This window comes from Dreissena polymorpha, chromosome 9, assembly GCF_020536995.1.
Source record: "Dreissena polymorpha isolate Duluth1 chromosome 9, UMN_Dpol_1.0, whole genome shotgun sequence".
NCBI classification, from domain to species: Eukaryota; Metazoa; Mollusca; class Bivalvia; order Myida; family Dreissenidae; genus Dreissena; species Dreissena polymorpha.
In genome coordinates this window covers 46351404-46371216 of record NC_068363.1, presented here as the reverse complement: position 1 = coordinate 46371216, position 19813 = coordinate 46351404, and the positions used below count along the sequence as shown (strand labels likewise).

General features: G+C 36.4%; 2 protein-coding genes across 9 annotated transcripts in view; one reads left to right on the top strand and one right to left on the bottom strand.

Moving 5' to 3' along the window:
• LOC127845632 (dynactin subunit 1-like) overlaps positions 1-1413 on the bottom strand; it is a 38818-nt gene extending 37405 nt beyond the window's left edge. The window contains exon 1 of the mRNA XM_052376649.1: positions 1279-1413. Coding sequence (XP_052232609.1) covers positions 1279-1299 — 21 coding nt within the window. The 5' untranslated portion in view covers positions 1300-1413. The remainder of the gene's footprint in view (positions 1-1278) is intronic.
• Positions 1414-1559: 146 nt separating this feature from the next.
• The window catches only part of LOC127845628 (probable phospholipid-transporting ATPase IIB), a 52431-nt gene continuing 34177 nt past the window's right edge, over positions 1560-19813 (top strand). For all 8 annotated transcript variants that reach the window (XR_008033289.1, XR_008033290.1, XR_008033295.1 and 5 more), the window contains exons 1-13: positions 1560-1665; positions 2302-2469; positions 3341-3479; positions 7667-7780; positions 8331-8498; positions 8882-9028; positions 10607-10687; positions 12195-12344; positions 13129-13218; positions 14268-14338; positions 15507-15672; positions 16595-16651; positions 18643-18891. Coding sequence is in view for 1 of the 8 variants with exons in the window: in XM_052376637.1 (XP_052232597.1) it covers positions 1604-1665; positions 2302-2469; positions 3341-3479; positions 7667-7780; positions 8331-8498; positions 8882-9028; positions 10607-10687; positions 12195-12344; positions 13129-13218; positions 14268-14338; positions 15507-15672; positions 16595-16651; positions 18643-18891 (1662 nt within the window). In the remaining 7 variants the exon portion in view is untranslated. The remainder of the gene's footprint in view (positions 1666-2301; positions 2470-3340; positions 3480-7666; positions 7781-8330; positions 8499-8881; positions 9029-10606; positions 10688-12194; positions 12345-13128; positions 13219-14267; positions 14339-15506; positions 15673-16594; positions 16652-18642; positions 18892-19813) is intronic.

Below are 19813 nucleotides of genomic sequence, written 5' to 3'. Positions count from 1 at the left end.
ATATTACCCTTTATGTTTACATCTTCTCACATTGACACTAAATTCCAAAAGAAATTATTGTGGTCAAAAGAATAAAAGTTTTTTGCCACGTTATTCTGAACTAGTTGACTGACTGTAGTTCTGGCTACCATAACTTAAAATGTCCCTTTTAATGATTTTTGACTGGCGCTACTTTATAGTTATGGACCAACCCCATTAGGAAAGTCAACCAGAAAATCCCGAAAAGTTGACAGTTATTGGCCCAAATCAACCATTTGATCGGAAAGATTGACATTTTTCACATTTAACTGATATATTCTTTCACAAAATACTATCTTAAACATTTAAAATTTATCTATTCTGCTCTTACATATCGAGAAAAACAGTGATGTGACAGACTTTCTTGAAATGCGAATCTCCCGAGATTTCACGGTCATATGAGGGTATTTCTATTTTTAGTAACATACCATGTGCTCAAGTGTTTTCAAATTCAGAATAACATTTCCCGGTATTTTAGATTATTCTGGCTTGTTTTATTAATAAATTGTAGCATAAATACAAACTCAAAGTAAATATTATTCAAAACTACCTGATTCACACTGAAATCCGTTTTATAATCCACCAGACGTATGTTGTTAATCACAAATAATAGATTTCAGAAAACAAAAGTACATGTAATGTTTACAAATTCAGCATAAAATGTCAAGGTCGATCCGAAAGTATCCAAATGAAAACTCGTCACGTGACAAAGCGACAATGGCGTTAAAATTGTGAATTTCAGACTGATGAGATGCATTTGAAACATTTGAACCTTAAAATATTCCTTGATGCAGTAATTTATATTCATTTACCAATATATGTAGAAATGCATCCAAGAAAATGAGAATTCTTTGATTTATAGCGCGACATAAATATGTTACAACTCTAGTTGACTTTCGATACGGGGTTGGCTTCAGCGTACAGGTATGTCAATACTATATAAACTGTACACTGAAGTTTCTTTAGCTAGACTGACTGTAGTGTACTTTTATTTTCTTAATCCGAGACAAAAAGTTTGAACATCGTAATTTGACGGGTCAACAATTTTGAAATAATCAAGTTAACTAAGGAAAACAATCACAGTGCCTTCACAATCAAAAGGGTCTCTTTCTTTCCTCTAACAAACAAAGGAGGAAAAGCCAGTCACGATAATAAAGACTGAAAGAGTCCTGGAAAATTCCAGTGGAATATGTCATTATGTTTTTATCAACTATGGTTGTCATTTTATGTAAATAGTTCAGCTTTTCATATTGTATATACCTCATGTTCTTGACTTCTCATCTCTACGCCATGTCAGCTATAACTGAAAAGCAGCCCGTATTTTTTACTAGTGTCAAATTATATTGAGTCCCGTTGTCATGCAAAGCACCTGTACTTCCGTTAATTTTTGCTTATATCGTTGTTATAATTATTTTATAAAGATGAATTTTAAATGATTATGTGTTACAAAATAGCATTATTAGACTATATTTACATTTATAAATATGTTTTTGTTAGTTTTATACAGGTTTTAATGCACTTTTATTTGTTTAAATTTTTATTTACTAAGCGACCCTATCAATGGAGGAAGAAAATCAGAAAATCGATGCCAGCTCGAAGTTTTTTTAGTCCCAAAAGCGGATACCGACGTGTCTCACAAAAATCTCAGTATGGCAGTTATCTTAAATTATAGTTATACAAACTCATATTAAATAATATAAAACGATCGATAAATAAGCAAGCAATCATCGATACTTACTATTGTTTTCATATTCTCCACCCACTTGTTTAAAAATGACTCATAGTCTTATGCTGGTTTATTTGTATTGTTGGAATCAAATTAATGGCATATGTATTTACGAAGAATTAAATCTGTGATATTATATATATATATATATTGAATCTGCAAAGTAATTTATTGGAGTAGTGAAACAAAGTCTTTGCGATTTTGCAATGCAATCATGAATGACTGACTCCAACAAATGATTGGGACTCCATTTTTTATTGACTTGTTACTTTATAAACACTATTAATATAATATCATTTTTTTACTGTTTTTTATTGGCATTTTGTGAACAAGTCCCTTTAATGTCCCATTAACCTTCATTATATGTTTGATTTATGCCCTGCCATTGTTTTTTATTCACCATTTTTGGAGTTGGTCGGGGTCACTTTGGATGGGGATAAATTGTGGCGTTTTGACTAAAATTGGTTTGTTAGTGTAGTTTTTTGTTGTTGCAACCAATGGTCTTTTATGGTCCATGAACTTCAACATATATTTTTATTTATGCTCTGCTATTTCAGTTCATCAGAAGATGACTCCCTAGATGAAATTCCCCTAATGATAAGCTCAGATGAAGTATATATTATGGGTGAGAATGAATCTCTTGTTAAACCCAGACGACAACGGCCCATTGGTCAATCAAGGCTGGAGTATTGGTGCTCATCTATATTTTCATCATGTTGTCAGTGGTAAGTTACTCACATATATTTTTAGTTTTTTAAACATTCATAATCATTTTTGTTATAATTAATTACTTCAGATTTATCAATTTCTTGCTGCAGGGGTTTTCCTCCCTTCATTGGGAAGAGGCCCTAGCCTATGGATTTTGGGAAGAAATTGCTCATTTTGGGAAGAATTCTCGCAAAAATTACTGCTTTGGGAAATGAAAAAGCTGGTGTAAGTTAGGATTTTTGGGAAAACTGCATGATTTTAAAGAAATTTTCAATTGGGAAGGGGCCTTTAATAGGCCCCTGTTATATAAGGCTGAAAACCCCTGTGCTGACATTTTTTCAAATAAAAAGCAAGCAATTATATTTTCCTTACCATCTCCATCGGTGTCGACTGAGGTTAATGTTGTTCTGGATGATTGTTTACAAGCATTGGCTTGAGAAATTTCAATCAAACTTAAAACACTTAAAACCAGTATAGGTCAGATTTGATACGAGTAGTTCAAAATTTGTCAATACTATCGGAGTTTTACACTAAGAAATATAACATTTTGGATTGTAGAACTTTTTCATTAGCTAATGAATTTCTCAAGGGATTCCAGTCAAATGAAGGGAACAGTTATAATGTACATTTTATTGAAATAATATGTTGAGTTTAATAACTTGACTTTGATATTGTCAAAATATTTGTCAAAATATTGGACGTTTTATACTATACATTTTACAATTGAGGTCAAAGGGATGATTCTAATTTCCACTTGTTATATGGATATATTTGTGTTACTTAAATTATTGTATATTTGTAGTTTGACAACTATGGAAGTTTGCTTCATCAATGGGACCATTAACTAGTAATGTTTTGTTATGATGATCTTTATTACATTTTTTTCAGTTGTGTCAGGTGCTGTTGCAAAAAGAAGGAATACAAGCCCCGGACTGTGCCTATTGGGTTGACCAGACTGAGTGAAGAGAAATATCCAAAAAATGTAGTGCGCAATCAGAAGTACAGTGTGATAACATTCCTGCCAAAGGTAAAGCTTGGGTAAAGTGATCTGCATACATAAATACTGAGCTTGTAAAGGGAATATGTTGTCTTCAGTGTGATATCAATATTTTATTGTCCCCTACCGGTTTCACCGGAGGGGACTTATGGTTTGTGCTCCGTCTGTCTGTCCGTCACACTTTTCTGGATCCTGGGATAACTTTAAAAGTTCTGTCGTGAATATTATATGAAATGTTACACGTAACGTGTATTAACAATTGCCGCGAATTAGCACGTTATTATTATTATTATTTGACGTCATATATATTTGTGTTGTTGTTGACGCTCATTTGAAATAAAGGATCGAACCTGAAACCTCGTGTTTTGCATATCAACTCAAAGTACACCATAATACCTTCGTGAAAAGTTCTTAATATTTTTCCATGAAACTTAAAACATGAATAGATGGCAATACAGACATTATGCACGTCATTTCATTTTGTTCCTACGTCAAAAATTCTGGTTGCTATGGCAACAAATAGACAAGAAATACTGCTGAAAATGGTGGTTTTCTGGATCCTGCCATAACTTGAAACATGGATAGATGGCAATATGGACATCATGCACGTTATTTCATTTTGTTCCTATGTCAAAAATTCTGGTTACTATGGCAACAAATATTTTAAAAAATAAAAAAACTGACAATGGTGGGATTTCTGACAATGGTGGAGCCAGTAGGGGACATATATTGCTTGGCAATAGTCTTGTTTTATTAAGAGTAATAATATTTTTTTAAGTGGCAGGGCAGTTTTATTGTCCCCTACCGATGAAACCGGAGGGGACTTATGGTTTGCGCTCCGTGTGTCAGTCAGTCTGTTAGTCTGTCACACTTTTCTGGATCCTGCGATAACTTTAAAAGTTCTTCATATTTTTTCATGAAACTTAAAACATGGATAGATGGCAATATGGAGAGTATACACATCATTTCATTTCGTTCCTACGTCAAGAATTCTGGTTGCTATGGCAACAAATATTTAAAAAAGTAAAAACAATTTACTACCAATGGTGGAGTTTCACCGGTAGGGGACAATATTGCTTGGCAATCTCTTGTTAATCAGGTTTTCCGAAGGAAAAAACTGGTTATTAGATTGGCAAATGTCGGCGGGCGCGCGGGCGGGCGGAACAACCTTGTCCGGGCCATAACTTTGTCGTTTAGCGTGAGATTTTAAAATGATTTGGCACATTTGTTCACCATCATTAGACGGTGTGTCAAGCAAAAGAATTACGTCAATATCTCCAAGGTCAAGGTCACACTTTGAGTTCAAAGGTAAAAAATGGCCATAAATGAGCTTGTCCGGGCCATAACTATGTCATTCATTTTGAGATTTTAAAATCATTTGGCACATTTGTTCACCATCATTGGACGGTGTGTCGCTTGAAAGAATTACGTCAATATCTCCAAGGTCAAGGTCACCATGACTAAAAATAGATTGATTTTGAAACAGGGGGCGGTTACTATGAACAATCAGTAACAATGCACATTTTCAGTCGTCTCCCTTTATCAGACTTTTTTTTTCAAATTGAAAACCTGGTTTTGTGACAATTTTGTCCCTTGTTTATAAGTGAAATAAAATACACTTGCATATTCACCCTTTCCCCCATAAGAAGCAAAGGAAAAATGGCTTTTGCAACTAGCATAAAACCAGAACAGCCCGCGAGTCACTCTCAGTCTGTTCAGGTTTAATGATGTTTGCTGCTCATCAGTAACTAAGGGTTTGAAATAAAGCCTTTAAAACTTGAATTTAGTAAGAAAGGTCTTTAGTTGAAAATACGTATCTAAGTGGTAAAGGGTTAAATGTAACATCTTTGTTTATTTTTGTTGAGCCTGCTTGCAGAAAGCTGGATATAGCAGTCAGAATGGTTGATTGTATGTGCATGCCTGTGTGCATGCATGTGTGAGTGTGTTGATCTGTGCTTGTACAACTTTGTAATTGTAAATTTACGTAGCACAAATACATAAACCATCACAAGACATCATGTCAGTCACATGAAATTAAACAACCGTCGCTCTATATTTAAGATGAAGGTAACACTTAGAGGTAAAACATCCAATTTAAAACAGCTTTTCTGGACATTTTCATTCATCACACAATTTTAAAATTATTGACTATTTAATGTTCATCATTAGGAGCCAATGTGTCTCATATGACACCTGTCTTGACCGGACTGTAATTTTGTCATTATTCATGCAATTTTAAAACAACTTGCAAGAAATTTCCGCCATAGGGTAGATGATGTTGTGTGTGTAAAATATGTCTTCCAGGTTTTTTCTGTTTTGTAAAAAAGGCTGTAGAACAGACCTGATCCCAAAGCAAACAGACTGGATCCCAAATCAAAATTCATTGTATTTTTCCCAATATCCAAACAAAATTTTTTTTTTTTTTATATATATACATACATATTTTTTAGAAATGAGTGTCTAATGAATATCTCTCAATTTTATTTAATAAACATCTTACAAAGTTGATAACTATAACTTTTATGATTTTTTCCCAAAATGGCCTGGAAAAGACCTGATCAGTTAATATTTCTCAATATTAAAAAATCTCAATTTGGTCCATTTTGTGGATACAAAATTCCTAAATTTGCTATTTTAATGGATTAAAAAAATCCCTGTTTGACCAGACTCCTTTTTTTGTAAAATGGCTACACAAAAATGTCTTCCTACATCAAAGGTCAAGGCCAACAAAGTTAAAGTTGGCCATTTAGGAGCATGTGTAGGCTGTAACTTCATAATTTACCACGCAGTTCTAAAATAGTTTACCATAATTGTTCACCATTTGGAGGAGGTGTGTTACCTCTTGGGCAAAGGTTTAGATCAAACCCAAGGTGAGAGGTTAAACATATGCTTGGTTCAGCCTAATTAGTTATTACAAGCATTACTGATGATGGGGTTGACATGTTGTTGACAGGCATAAAGTTTTAGTATTTTTTTGGAAAATATTTCCTTATTACTAGTATCTGATAAAAGAATTGCATCTTACATGAATTTAAATTTGTGTTTTTGTTGTTGAAGAAGGCGGATAATGATGCCCTCTTCTAAGATATTGGTCACCTCTTTATGAATTAAAAAAAACTGGATTGGGGGAAGTGGCATGCATGTTTGACAAACATCTCTTGTTTGATTCTAACCTAATTCTAATTCCATGATGACACTTTCAGACCTAACTTTCAGGGGAGCGACAGAGGGCCACAATCTTGTTTAAGTTATGTTTGATGCTGAAGGTGATTTTTTAAAATTTAATTGAAGAGGTTTAAAATACAAAAACAAGAAACTTCAGAGGAGTACTATGCAGAGTACAATCAAGTTTATGAAAGGATATGCAGTGGATCAGGAATATTGGTATTATCAAGTAAAAATTACTTTGTTGAAATATTATACATTTTCTGTAAATTAGCCTTGCTGTTGGAAAACAGGTCTTAATGTGTGTGTGTTAAGTGTTGTCCCAGATTAGTATGCGCTGTCCACACAGGCTTATTTGTGATGACACTTAGGGCCTAAACTGGACATTCTTTATAGAAAAGACTTCCATTAAATGCAAAATACTTTAAAAATGTATTAAAAGCTGAAAATGGCGTTCCTAATAAGCCTGTGATTCATTAAAAAGATTTTAAACAAAAAAATACCATTAAAGTAGATAGTGTTGTCCTTGATAAGCATATGCGAACAGAACATGCTAATCTGGGTCAACACCAGGTTTTTTTTTCCTTCTTTGGGACCCGCCGAAAATCGGCCCTTTCCCCTCGGATTTTTTTTCCCCTCAGCTGGTAAATTTTCCCCTAGATTTCATTTTCCCCTAAAAAAAAAATATAATTTTTTTTTTATTTTTTTTTTTCTTTAAATATATAAGTTAACCTGATTTACTGTAGAAACTAGAAAAATCTTGCATAATTAAATTATCTGTTGCCTTGAATTTGTTTTAAAAACAGTAGAATATGTTAAATTGATTATTTTAGACTTTGCTTATTTTCCCAAAATCCAGCTTTTTGCACATTTTTTTTCCCCAAAATTCGACTTTTGCGCGATTTTTTTCCCCTCAAAAAAGGCCAGGCCCTTTCCCCAAAATCAGATAAAAACCCCTGAACACTTAATGCTCACGCATTAAGCCCTGTTTTCCCAGAATAAGGCTAAAAAAACATTTTGACCACCCCATCTGACCTTTCTCTATGTTTCAGGTGCTGTTTGATCAGTTCAGGTTTTTCTTGAATCTTTACTTCCTCATAATGTCATCATCACAGTTTATTAAGGAAATCAGAATTGGCCACCTCTATACCTACTGGGGCCCTTTGGTAAGTTTCCTGTATTTATTATTGTTCAATTTCCTATTCCATCACAGGTTCCTTATTTTGTTTCTCATGAGGAACAGACCCTTCAGGGAAAAATTACACTTTTGGCATTTTAGGGATACATTTTCATAAGCCGTGATGTTTAAATGCTGGTTTTTAATAATTTAAGGGCAAAACTTCATTATCTGAATTAATGAATAGAAAAAAAGTTTATCAGCAACAATTATAAAATATGATCTTTCCTTTTATTAATTAATGTACAGCAATACTGTCTTATGAAATCATAATGCATATGAAAAAAATAGTTCCATATACTTTATCTTTTGATACAGATATAATTATGCATGAAATTTGTGAAGAATATTCTAACTATCTGCCTGTTATTAGAACTGTGTGCATATGAAATGTTAAGTTCCATTTTTCTCTTGTTCCAGGCTAATGTATTCCTTAGATGTATATACAAGAATTTTACTGCTGTAAGTAATTATTTATACTTAACATATACATGTATACAACATTTAACATGTATATTAAACTGAAGGTATCCTTGTAGGGGTTTGTGTTGTTTGTGACAATGTGCCGCGAGGCAGTCGATGATTTCCGGCGGTACAGACGGGACAAGGAGGCAAACTCTCAGCAGTTCAAGATGCTGACCAACAGCGGCGTGGTGAGAGTTCCCAGCTCCAGCATCAAAGTGGGGGACCTGGTCATAGTGGAGAAGGTAACACCACTGTGTTGTTGTTGTTTCTTTGTCAAATATACACACATATATATGTACTTAATATTTAATTATGTTTGAAGCAACTTTATTATTTACCTAAGCTCCTTTAGTTTTTAGGAAATTATGAAGCATGAGATATGTGATGAAGGTATATTTTCTAACAAGCCATACGAGGTAGCCTTGGCATAAAATGGCCGCCTAGGAACCAGGAGGTTCAATCACCATGTTGGAGCGTTCTGTAGATTTCCCCCAAAGATACCAAGTAATGGTTCTAAAGATGAAACAGACTTGAGAGTGTTACAAAAAGCCTTAGGCTTTCGATGCATTTGGGCTTAAATTATAGGTTTAAACTAAACTAATAAGACATCATGCATGTGTTCCAGGACCAGAGAGTTCCTGCTGACATGGTGCTGCTCCGTACAACAGAGAAGACTGGGTCCTGCTTCATACGTACCGACCAGTTGGACGGGGAGACAGACTGGAAGCTGCGACTGGCAGTCCACGACTCACAAAGTCTCCTGTCTAACGCTGTGAGCTCCCTTGTAGCTTAGTTCTATGCTTTCGTTGTCTGCCATTATTTATTTTTTGTCAATTTTGTAAGCAAACAAGTACACCAATATTCAAATCGGTAAAATTGCTTGCAATCAAAAAGGCTATCGCCCCCTTCCCAAAATCGGAAAAAACACTTTCTGTAGCTAAGCTCTCCTTGAGCCCTATTCAACGCTTTAATTGTCTAAAGCTAAGGTTCACTGTAGCCCTGTTCTATGCTCTAAATGTCTAAAGCTAAGGTTCACTGTAGTCGTTTTCTATGCTCTAATTGTCTAAATCTAAGGTTCACTTCAGCCCTGCTATACAACATAATTGTCTAAAGCTAAGGTTCTTTAAGCCCTGTTCTATGCTCTAAATGTCTAGATCAAAGGTTCACTTTAGCCCAGTTCTATGCTCTAAATGTCTCAAGCTAAGGTTCACTTTAGCCCTGTTCTTTGCTTTAAATGTCTAAAGCTAAGGTTCACTTTAGCCCTGTTCTATGCTCTAAATGTCTAAAGCTAAGCTTCACTTTAGCCCTGTTCTTTGCTCTAAATATCTAAAGCTAAGGTTCACTTAAGCCTTGTTCTACGCTTTAATTGTCTAAAGCCAATGTTAACTTTAGCCCTGTTCTACGCTCTATTTGTCTAAACTGATGTTCACTTTAGAACCACATTTTTAAAGTGGACTAAATGGACTAATGGACTAAAGTTAAGGTTCACTTTAGCCCTTTTTCTATGCTCTAATTGTCTAAATCTAAGGTTCACTTTAGCCCTGTTCTTTTCTCTAATTGTTTTAATCTAAGGTTCACTTCAGCCCTGCTATACAACATAATTGTCTAAAGCTAAGGTTCTCTTAAGCCCTGTTCTGCGCTCTAATTGTCTAAATTTAAGGTTCACTTTAGCCCTGTTTATGCCCTAATGGACTAAAACTAGGGTTCACTTTAGCCTTTTTTCTATGCTCTAAATGTCTAGATCTAAGGTTAACTTTAGCCCTGTTCTACGCTCTATTTGTCTAAACTGATATTCTTTTTAGAACCACATTTTTAAAGTGGACTAAATGGACTAATGGACTAAAGCTAAGGTTCACTTTAGCCCTTTTTCTATGCTCTAATTGTCTGAATATAAGGTTCACTTTAGCCCTGCTATACAACCTACTTGTCTTAATCTAAGGTTCACTTTAGCCCTGCTATACAACCTAATTGTCTAAAGCTGAGGTTCTCTTTAGCCCTGTTCTACGCTCTAATTGTCTAAAGCTAAGGTTCTCTTAAGCCCTGTTCTACGCTCTAAATGTCTTAAATCAAAGGTTCACTTTAGCCCCGTTCTACGCCCTAATTGTCTAAATCTAAGGTTCACTTTACCCCTGTTTTACGCCTTAATTGTCTAAATCTAAGGTTCACTTTAGCCCTGTTCTATGCTGTCATTGTCTAAACCTAAGGTTCACTTTAGCCCTGTTCTATGCTGTCATAAACTGTTTTCAATCTATTGTTTCCTCTGCTTTTGAGATGCTTCTTGCCTAGTTGTGGGCAAGAGTGCATTTTAAATCCAGTACTGGTCTGCATACCATCCACTGTATACTTTCAGGACCTGCTGGACATCCAGGCAGAGGTTTATGCAGAAGCTCCACAGAAGGACATCCACAGTTTTGTTGGCACATATCGAAGGGCAAGTAATTTAACATACTGTCAAGTACATTTGGTCTTTACAGGAATTATTAGGATCATTAGCATTGTCACTTAATGTTATGTACAAGTATCTCTGTTAACACTTTAAAGATAGTTGTTCACATATTTCCCATATTTTATAACTATTGGGATTAAAAATATCATCTGAACAAATATAGCATTTGAATTAAATATAATATATTAACTTTTGTTTAATTCAGAATTTTTTTTTATAAAAATGAAATTACTTTAGCTGGATGAATCCTTGTAAATGCCATTTTATAAACCCAAGACCTTTTATATAAAAATCTTGTGCGAAAAGTTGTCATGCATCAACATTTTCCTTCAAATAACTTCGCTGCAATGAATCCGTTTGATTCATTTTGTCCAAACTTGGCAGGTATGTTCTTGGGTACATGCTTCACTTGATTAATTCATTTCAATGTGATTACATTTTAAAAATCAAGAAAACTTTCAAAATCTTGTCTGAAACAGATAGCTGACAAGTTTTCTTAGAAATGTAACCCTCTACTTAAGTCCAAAAATGATAAAGAATAATTGCAACAAAGCCACCAGGGGTCATCAATTTTCCTGATATGGCTTTATATAATTATCCCATAATCAGTCCATCCGTCCATTTACAAGACTCCTTTTGCAGAGCTTAACTTCACATGAAAATACATGAGAATGTGGGGAAGTGTAAAAAACAGAGACAATACTTGTTTATTGAAGAGTGACAGGATAAGTGCATGCTTTGTTTAATTTTCTTGTTCAGTCTTAAAGAATTCAATCAAATTTCATCTAATGATACATGACAAATAAGGAACTGCAGAATACAAGGTCCTTAACTTTTCATGATGTGTATTTTAATTGCCCTTTTCAGTTGATTCCTTGTGTATAGAAAATCTACATGAGTATTTGAGGGTGTAAAACGAAACTTAATAGGCTGTCTGTCTAGTGCAGTGGTTGGTACACAGGCTTTTCACTGAGGCATTCAGTTCTCGCTCCCTGAGCTTGGGTGGTTGTTGTCATACTGGACAGCATAGGTGTTCTCCTGGAAATCCAGCTTTCCTCTGCAGCGCAAGATCACGAAAATATTAAATATTTTTCAGTAAAAAACTAAAAAGCTGGAAATTAATGCTACAATGCAAAGTCTGTCCTGTTCTAAGTCTCATTCATAAATAAAGTAGTAGCTAGGACACACTGCAGAGCCTCAAATAATTCAGTCTTAGGCACGGAAGGACAGCATTAACTTTGAACTGCTCAAACATGAATCTTCATATAAAGTTAGAGGTAAAGTTAAGACTTGCCAAGTATATGGATCTTAACTCTTTGTTCTGTCTAAACATACTCTTATGTTGCATGATCTTTACCACTTAAAATTGGTTTGCATTTATCAAGGCTTGAGTTTTTGGTCAGTCACTCCTAACCTATAAAATTAGTTTATGTAAAAAAAATCATGTACCATATTGTTTAATGTTACTGTGAGAATTGTTTTTATTTAATAGAAGGGGGAGACAGATGCTGAGGAGCCGTTGAGCATTGAGAACACACTGTGGGCAAATACTGTTGTGGCCTCAGGCACTGCCCTGGGTGTGGTTGTCTACACAGGGGGCGAGAGCAGAAGTGTGATGAACACCTCACAGCCACAGAGCAAGGTATGTCCAACATGCTTGAACTGCATGCAACATATAAACTGTCCTCAATCTACACACACACAAGAACTGCAAAAACACAAATTGCCACAATCTGCAAAAACATCAAACCTAGCCATAGCAGACCAAAATATACAATCATGCAAGAACTACAAATGCACCAAAACTTTTTACTTAAGAGTCTCTCTCTGTGAAAACTGGGCAAAATGCATGTGCATACTTTCCTTCTAAATTTTTTTGTTGCTTAAAACAGACATTCTTTGATTTAAACATTTAATGAAAGCGAAAAATGATATTCCTGAATAGCCTTTTTGGACTTCGCGGGCTAATATGATGACACTTTACGCACATACATTAAGCCCAATTTTTAAAGAAGGGTGCTCCTAGATAACATTGTGACCAGACACACATGTTATAAGATTGTGACCAGACACACATTTTATGAGATTGTGACCAGACACACATGTTATGAGATTGTGACCAGACACACATGTTATGAGATTGTGACCAGACACACATGTTATGAGATTGTGACCAGACACACATGTTATGAGATTGTGACCAGACACACATGTTATGAGATTGTGACCAGACACACATGTTATAAGATTGTGACCAGACACACATGTTATGAGATTGTGACCAGACACACATGTTATGAGATTGTGACCAGACAAACATGTTATGAGATTGTGACCAGACACACATGTTATGAGATTGTGACCAGACACACATGTTATGAGATTGTGACCAGACACACATGTTATGAGATTGTGTGCGTTTGCAGGTGGGACTGTTGGACCTGGAGATCAATACACTCACCAAGGTGTTGTTCTCTGCTGTCGTTGTCCTGGCTGTCGTCATGATGGTGCTCAAGGTTTGTAGGTCGCACACAACTATGTAATTTACCATGTCAGCTGGTCCGTCTGTCCTCATTTGATGTAACGAGTTTGTGGATCAAACTACTTTCACATTACTAAAGCAATTGAAATAAAAATTATAATATGTTATCAGAATGAAGTGAAATGAGCAACACAATGTTCACCAACAGGGATCTCATTATTCCTGAATTATGTACCCTTGAACTTGGTCAGGGGCATGGCTGCTGTAGAATTATTTTTATTAGTGTATGGTGTGAACTTCTAAATATCTCAAATGGTGGAATTAACCCTTTACCTCTCAGAGGCAAAGTGAAAATAGCTATGTGCAAACAGCATAAAACCAGAACATTGTGCAAGTAACTCGCAGTCTGTTCAGGATTTATGCTGTTTGCTGATTATATGTATCTAAGGATTGGAAATGAAGCCTTTGAAACTTGAATCTAGTAAGAAAGGTCTTTAATTAAATTAACTTTCTAAGGGACTACAAATGCGTTAAATATGTTTCTAAGTGGGAAAGGTTAAATCTTATGTCATAAACATAAGATATAATTTTCATATGCAGTAGTCCACTGCGTATTCCTGCGTTATGTGCCCTTGAACGTAGAAGTTCATATAGCCACCATGACCTTGAAAGAGTGATTCAAGGTTATTAGTCATGTTTGTGATCTAATTTATTTCTGCAAGGTGGCTGAAAACATAATTTTAGCTCTAATAATTGCTACATTTAAAAGTGAAATCATTTGATCCTAATTCTCTGGAAACTTGGCTTAATGAATATGTGTAAAGTATCATCCTGGATTAGCCTGTGCTGACCACACAGGCTAATTAAGGATGACACTTTCCAACTAAACTGGATTTTCTTTTATAAGAGCCATCCTTTAAACAAAAAGTCCCATAAAGGCGGATAGTGTCGTCCCCTATTAGCCTGTGTGGACTGCACAGGCTAAAGTGGGATGACTCTTTAGGCACATGAATTAAGTCCAGTTTTCCCAGAACCAGACTTAGTTGCAAACCCTTGCAGTTGATGCCTTACTGTCCCTTTTAGGGCTGGGGTGGACCCTGGTACAGATACCTGTTCAGATTTGTTCTTCTGTTCTCCTACATCATACCTATAAGGTGAGTCTTAACTTTACCTGGGAAGTCTATTGTGTCAGTGTGTTAACATAATGATTTCTGTTCCCTTTATTTTGTGTGTGGAATACTATCATATTATTTATTTATCCCTCCCAGGTATTTACAGATTGAATCATTTTGTTTAATTATGTATTAAAACAGTAAGCATACAGTAGAATCGGTAGCAGTAATGCTGTGTCTTTATTAAATTCTTTTAATGCCCCCAGCATTTTCATATTGCATGTAGTGTTTATATTAAGTACTTGTCTCAACGTCCTGTACTGGTAAAGTAGAGTTAACATTTTGTGTAACAAATGGTGCTTGTGAAGATCTGATTTACATCCAAATACTTGTGGCTTAAAACCATTCCCCATTTATCAATATTGCTAATTATTTCACCTCAGCCTATTTAAAGGGGCCTTTTCACAGATTTTGGCATTTTTTAACTTATTCATTAAATGCTTTATATCGATAAATGTAAACATTGGATCGTAAAAGCTCCAGTAAAAAATCAAGAATAAAATTAAAAAAAGGAAAAGAACATTGCCCGGACCAGGTTTCGAACCAGTGACCCCTGGAGTCCTGCCAGAGTCCTGAAGTAAAAACGCTTTAGCCTACTGAGCTATTCCGCCGAGTACATATACTTGAAGTATTTTATACTTTATATAAGCAATCTTCGTAGTTTCACAAAATTTAACGACAAAAACAGAACTCTCCAAATTATTCAATCGTTTCGCGTTGCAACGCTTTATAATTTTTAGGTTTTAAAATCGTCAAAAGATGCATATAATGGCTATATTAGACCATGGTAAATGTTCAGTATTACTGTTTCCTCACAAATATCATAACTAAAACGAAAATTTGCGAATCTGAAACAACTTTTTTCAATTTTGTCAATTTACCAAAGCGTGAAAAGATCCCTTTAAGACTTACCTGGTAATAAATGTTTTTATTCAAATTGGTTATTATAGTTGGGCTGTGCTTTGGGAAAAAGGGCTTAATGAATGTGCGTAAATGCCTTTATGGTATTTTCCATTTAAAGGATGTCTCTTCTTAGGGAAATCTAGTTAACGTGTGCAGACTGCACAGGCTAATCAGAGATTACTTTTTTGGCACACAGATTGACGTCAAGTTACAGACATAATTATGATGCAGACAATTGTTTCCACAGCTTGCGTGTGAACCTGGACATGGGTAAGGCCGTGTACTCGTGGCTGATCACGCGAGACAAAGCCATCGAGGGAACAGTGGTACGCAGCACTACCATCCCTGAGGAGTTGGGGCGGATCAGCTACCTGCTCACGGACAAGACTGGCACTCTCACGCAGAATGAGATGGTTTGTATGGCACAGAGCTATCTGACATCACGGGCTTTTAAACCTTTACTACTCAGTTATGCACTTTGATCTTTTTGTAGTCACTTATAAAATCAAATTAAATGAAAGACCTTTTTTTACTAGATTCAAACTTTTAAGGCTTCATTGCCAAACAGAAGATACTTCTGAGTAGCAGACAGCATACAACCTGAACAGATTACTCACAGATTGTATGCTTGTTGTATATACTTGTAGCCATTTTCACTAGTGGGAAAGGGTTCAGCTCTTATGTTAATGGTGAGCTTTTGTGACTTGCTTTTGTTCATGGTTTTGTTATGTTGTTCGTCGTCTGTTGTCAATATTTACCTTAAGAACATGAGGCCACATTCTTTAACCAATCTGTAACATGTCATGTGAACCGGACATTTATTAAGTACATGTAATAATTTCCAAACAACCAACTATCAATCATCTTCTTTGCCTAATTTCAGACTTGCTTAGAATATTATATCAAATAATGTCTCAGACTGTCGGTGTCATATGAGGTAAAAGATCTAAGTTTAAGTCTTATTTATTGCATAAAAATCATAAAAGCATATTGGATCAGTAAAGTTGCTTTGGGTCTTAGGTGAGTGCTCCAAGGCCTTTGGCCTCTTGTTTGTTTTATTTAAATAAATTTGATTTTCATCTTCTGCACAAGTATTTGATAAAGTTCTCCTCTTCAATAAGATACTGGCATCTCTAGCTTTTCTTATGTAACCCCATTTAAGATAAATGAGCCCTGTGAGAATTGGTTTTAATGCATGTTCATAAAGTGCATACTGCAAAGGCTAATCAGGGACGACAATTTCAACTATTTTTGGGCTGAAAGTGTCTCCCTTGATTAGCCTTACAAACATGTATTTAAACCTGTTTTCCCAAAGCGATGCTCAAATCTTTGCAGGTCTTCAAAAAGCTGCACCTGGGGACAGTTGCCTTCTCCCCTGAGACCAGTGACGAGGTAAGCATCCAAATCTTTTGTATTTAGTTTCTAACCTATTTATTATGCCCCCCTTCGAAGAAGAGGGGGTATATTGCTTTGCTCATGTCGGTCTGCCGGTCGGTCTGTCTGTCTGTCGGTCCGTCCACCAGGCTGTTGTCAGACGATAACTCAAGAACGCTTGGTCCTAGGATCATGAAACTTCATAGGTACATTGATCATGACTGGCAGATGACCCCTATTGATTTTGAGGTCACTAGGTCAAAGGTCAAGGTCACGGTGACCCGAAATAGTAAAATGGTTTTTGAATTATAACTCAAGAACGCATACGCCTAGGATCATGAAACTTCATGGGTAGATTGATGATGACTGGCAGATGACCCCTATTGATTTTGAGGTCACTAGGTCAAAGGTCAAGGTCATGGTGACCCGGAATAGTAAAATGGTTTTCGGATGATTACTCAAGAACGCATATGCCTAGGATCATGAAACTTCACAGGTAGATTGATCATGACTCGCAGATGACCCCTATTGATTTTGAGGTCACAAGGTCAAAGGTCAAGGTCACGGTGACCCGAAATAGTAAAATGATTTTCGGATGATAACTCAAGAACGCTTTTGCCAAGGATCATGACACTTCATAGGTACATTGATCGTGACTCGCAGATGACCCCTATTGATTTTCAGGTCACTAGGTCAAAGGTCAAGGTCACAGTGACAAAAAACATATTCACACAATGGCTTCCACTACAACAGACAGCCCATATGGGGGGCATGCATGTTTTACAAACAGTTCTTGTTTTAGCTCAATATAATCAAAGCTGAAGGCTTCTTGAAATGATCTCAAGCTTGTTTCCTGTGTAGAACCAGTCCTCAGTGTCTTTGAGGCTCTTAAAAGTTCGCTCAGTGGGGATCCTACCTGTGACTGTTGGTCACTAGGCAGACACAATATGCACTACGCCATGGTGACCTGTGTCTGAGGTCCTTTGTGATATTTGGCATTTTTTATGCCCCCGAAGGAGGGCATATAGTGATAGCACTGTCTGTCCGTCTGTCTGTCTGTCTGTCACACTTTGCGTTTAGGTTTCGAAAAATGCTCATCACTTCTATGTCGCTTCAGATGTAACCTTCATATTTGGTATGCATGTGCATATGGACAAGGCCTTTTTATACGCACAAAAATATTGACCCGTTGTGACCTTGACCTTCAACTTAGGGTCCACATTGAGGTATCAAAATCTGCGTTAAGTTACAAAAAATGCTCATAACTTCTATCAAAGCGTTTATAGGGGGCATATGTCATCCTCTGGTGACAGCTCTTGTTTTTAACTTGTATCATGCTCTTAAGAGGCTTGAACAAATAGTCTTTAGTTTCTCTTTCTTTCTCAATTTTTATTCCACTGTCTTTCACCTTTTCCTAACGTGAAACAACTGGTTTGTGTGCAAGAACCACATGTCCCTGTACCTGCTTCAGATATTCAGTTAAAACTTGAATATCAATAAGTTCTACATGAATAATTTGGCAGAATTATGCCTTTTTTGTACTGATAATTCAAGTGACAATTTGCGTCCAACATGGAAACATCTTTTTTTATTATCTACCAAGACTTCATATATTAAATTAAGACATCGCTTGTAAATCCAGTTTAGACAGAAAGTGTTGACCCTGATAAGCCTGTTTGGATTAGAAGACTTCACAGGCTTATCTGGGACACATTATGTGCACATGCATTAAGCCCAGATCTCTCAGAACGAGGCTTTTTAATGCTTTCCCACTCAGAAGCAAAGTGAAAATGGCTATGTGCAAACAGCATAAAACCAGAACAGTCTGCGAGTAACTCGCAGTCTGTTCAGGTTTTATGATGTTTGCTGCTCATCAGTATCCAAGGGTTGGAATAAAGCCTTTAAAACTTGAATCTCGTAAGAAAGGTCTTTAATTAAATGGGACTTTCTAAGGGACAACAAAGGCATCAAAATACATTTCTAAGTGGTAAAGGGTTATACATTTGCAGGTGATTGCCCACTTGAAGACAGCCTTCTCTCAGAGCCAGCTGTCTGGTAGCCAACAGTCGCGCCAGGCCACGCCAGTGCGGCGCACTGTGGTGACCCGTGTCCTGGAGGCCGTGCAGGCCCTGGCTCTGTGCCACAACGTGACCCCTGTGTATGAGGACGGGGAGCGCACGGAGGAGATGTCCGCACAGGCTGAGGCAGACCAGCAGAGCCAGCAACAGGTTGTCTACCAGGCCTCCAGTCCAGATGAGGTGAGAAATCATGTTCAAAACAGTCCAACCTGTGTACTGCATACAGTCAATAGGAGTGGTCAAGGTTGCTGCTGTAGGCTGCACAGTGACTCAAAATAGTAAAATGGTTTCTGGATGATAACTCAAGAATGCTAACGCCTAGGATCATGAAACTTCATGGGTACATTCATCATGACTGGCAGACGACCCCTATTGATTTTCAAGTCACTAGCTCAAAGGTCAAGGTCACAGTGACTTAAAACAGTAAAATGTTTTCCGGATGATAAGTCAAGAATGCTTACGCCTAGGATCATGAAACTTCATAGGTACATTAATCATGACTGGCAGATGACCCCTATTGATTTTCAGGTCACTAGGTCAAAGGTCAAGGTCACTGTGACTCGAAACAGTAAAATGGTTTCCGGATGATGACTTAAGAATGCTTACGCCTTGGATCATGAAACTTCATAGGTACATTGATCATGACTGGCAGATGACCCCTATTGATTTTCAGGTCACTAGGTCAAAGGTCAAGGTCACAGTGACTCGAAACAGTAAAATGGTTTCAGGATGATAACTCAAGAATGCTTACGCCTTGGATCATGAAACTTCATAGGTACATTGATGATGACTGGCAGATGACCCCTATTTATTTTCATGTCACTAGGTCAAAGGTCAAGGTCACAGTGACAAAAAACGTATTCACACAATGGCTGCCACTACAACTGACAGCCCTTATGGGGGGCATGCATGTTTTACAAACAGCCCTTGTTAGGTGATGTATCCAGATAAAGTAGGGGAGATATTTAGCAAACTTATAACGCATTGTAAATTTCAAACGTTTGATTTTTTTGGACCATTGTTTTGTAAAGTTGCAAGTTGCTTAAAATCATAATTCACTAAAATTATCAACAACATAACGACGCAGTCATGGAAAGCTTTG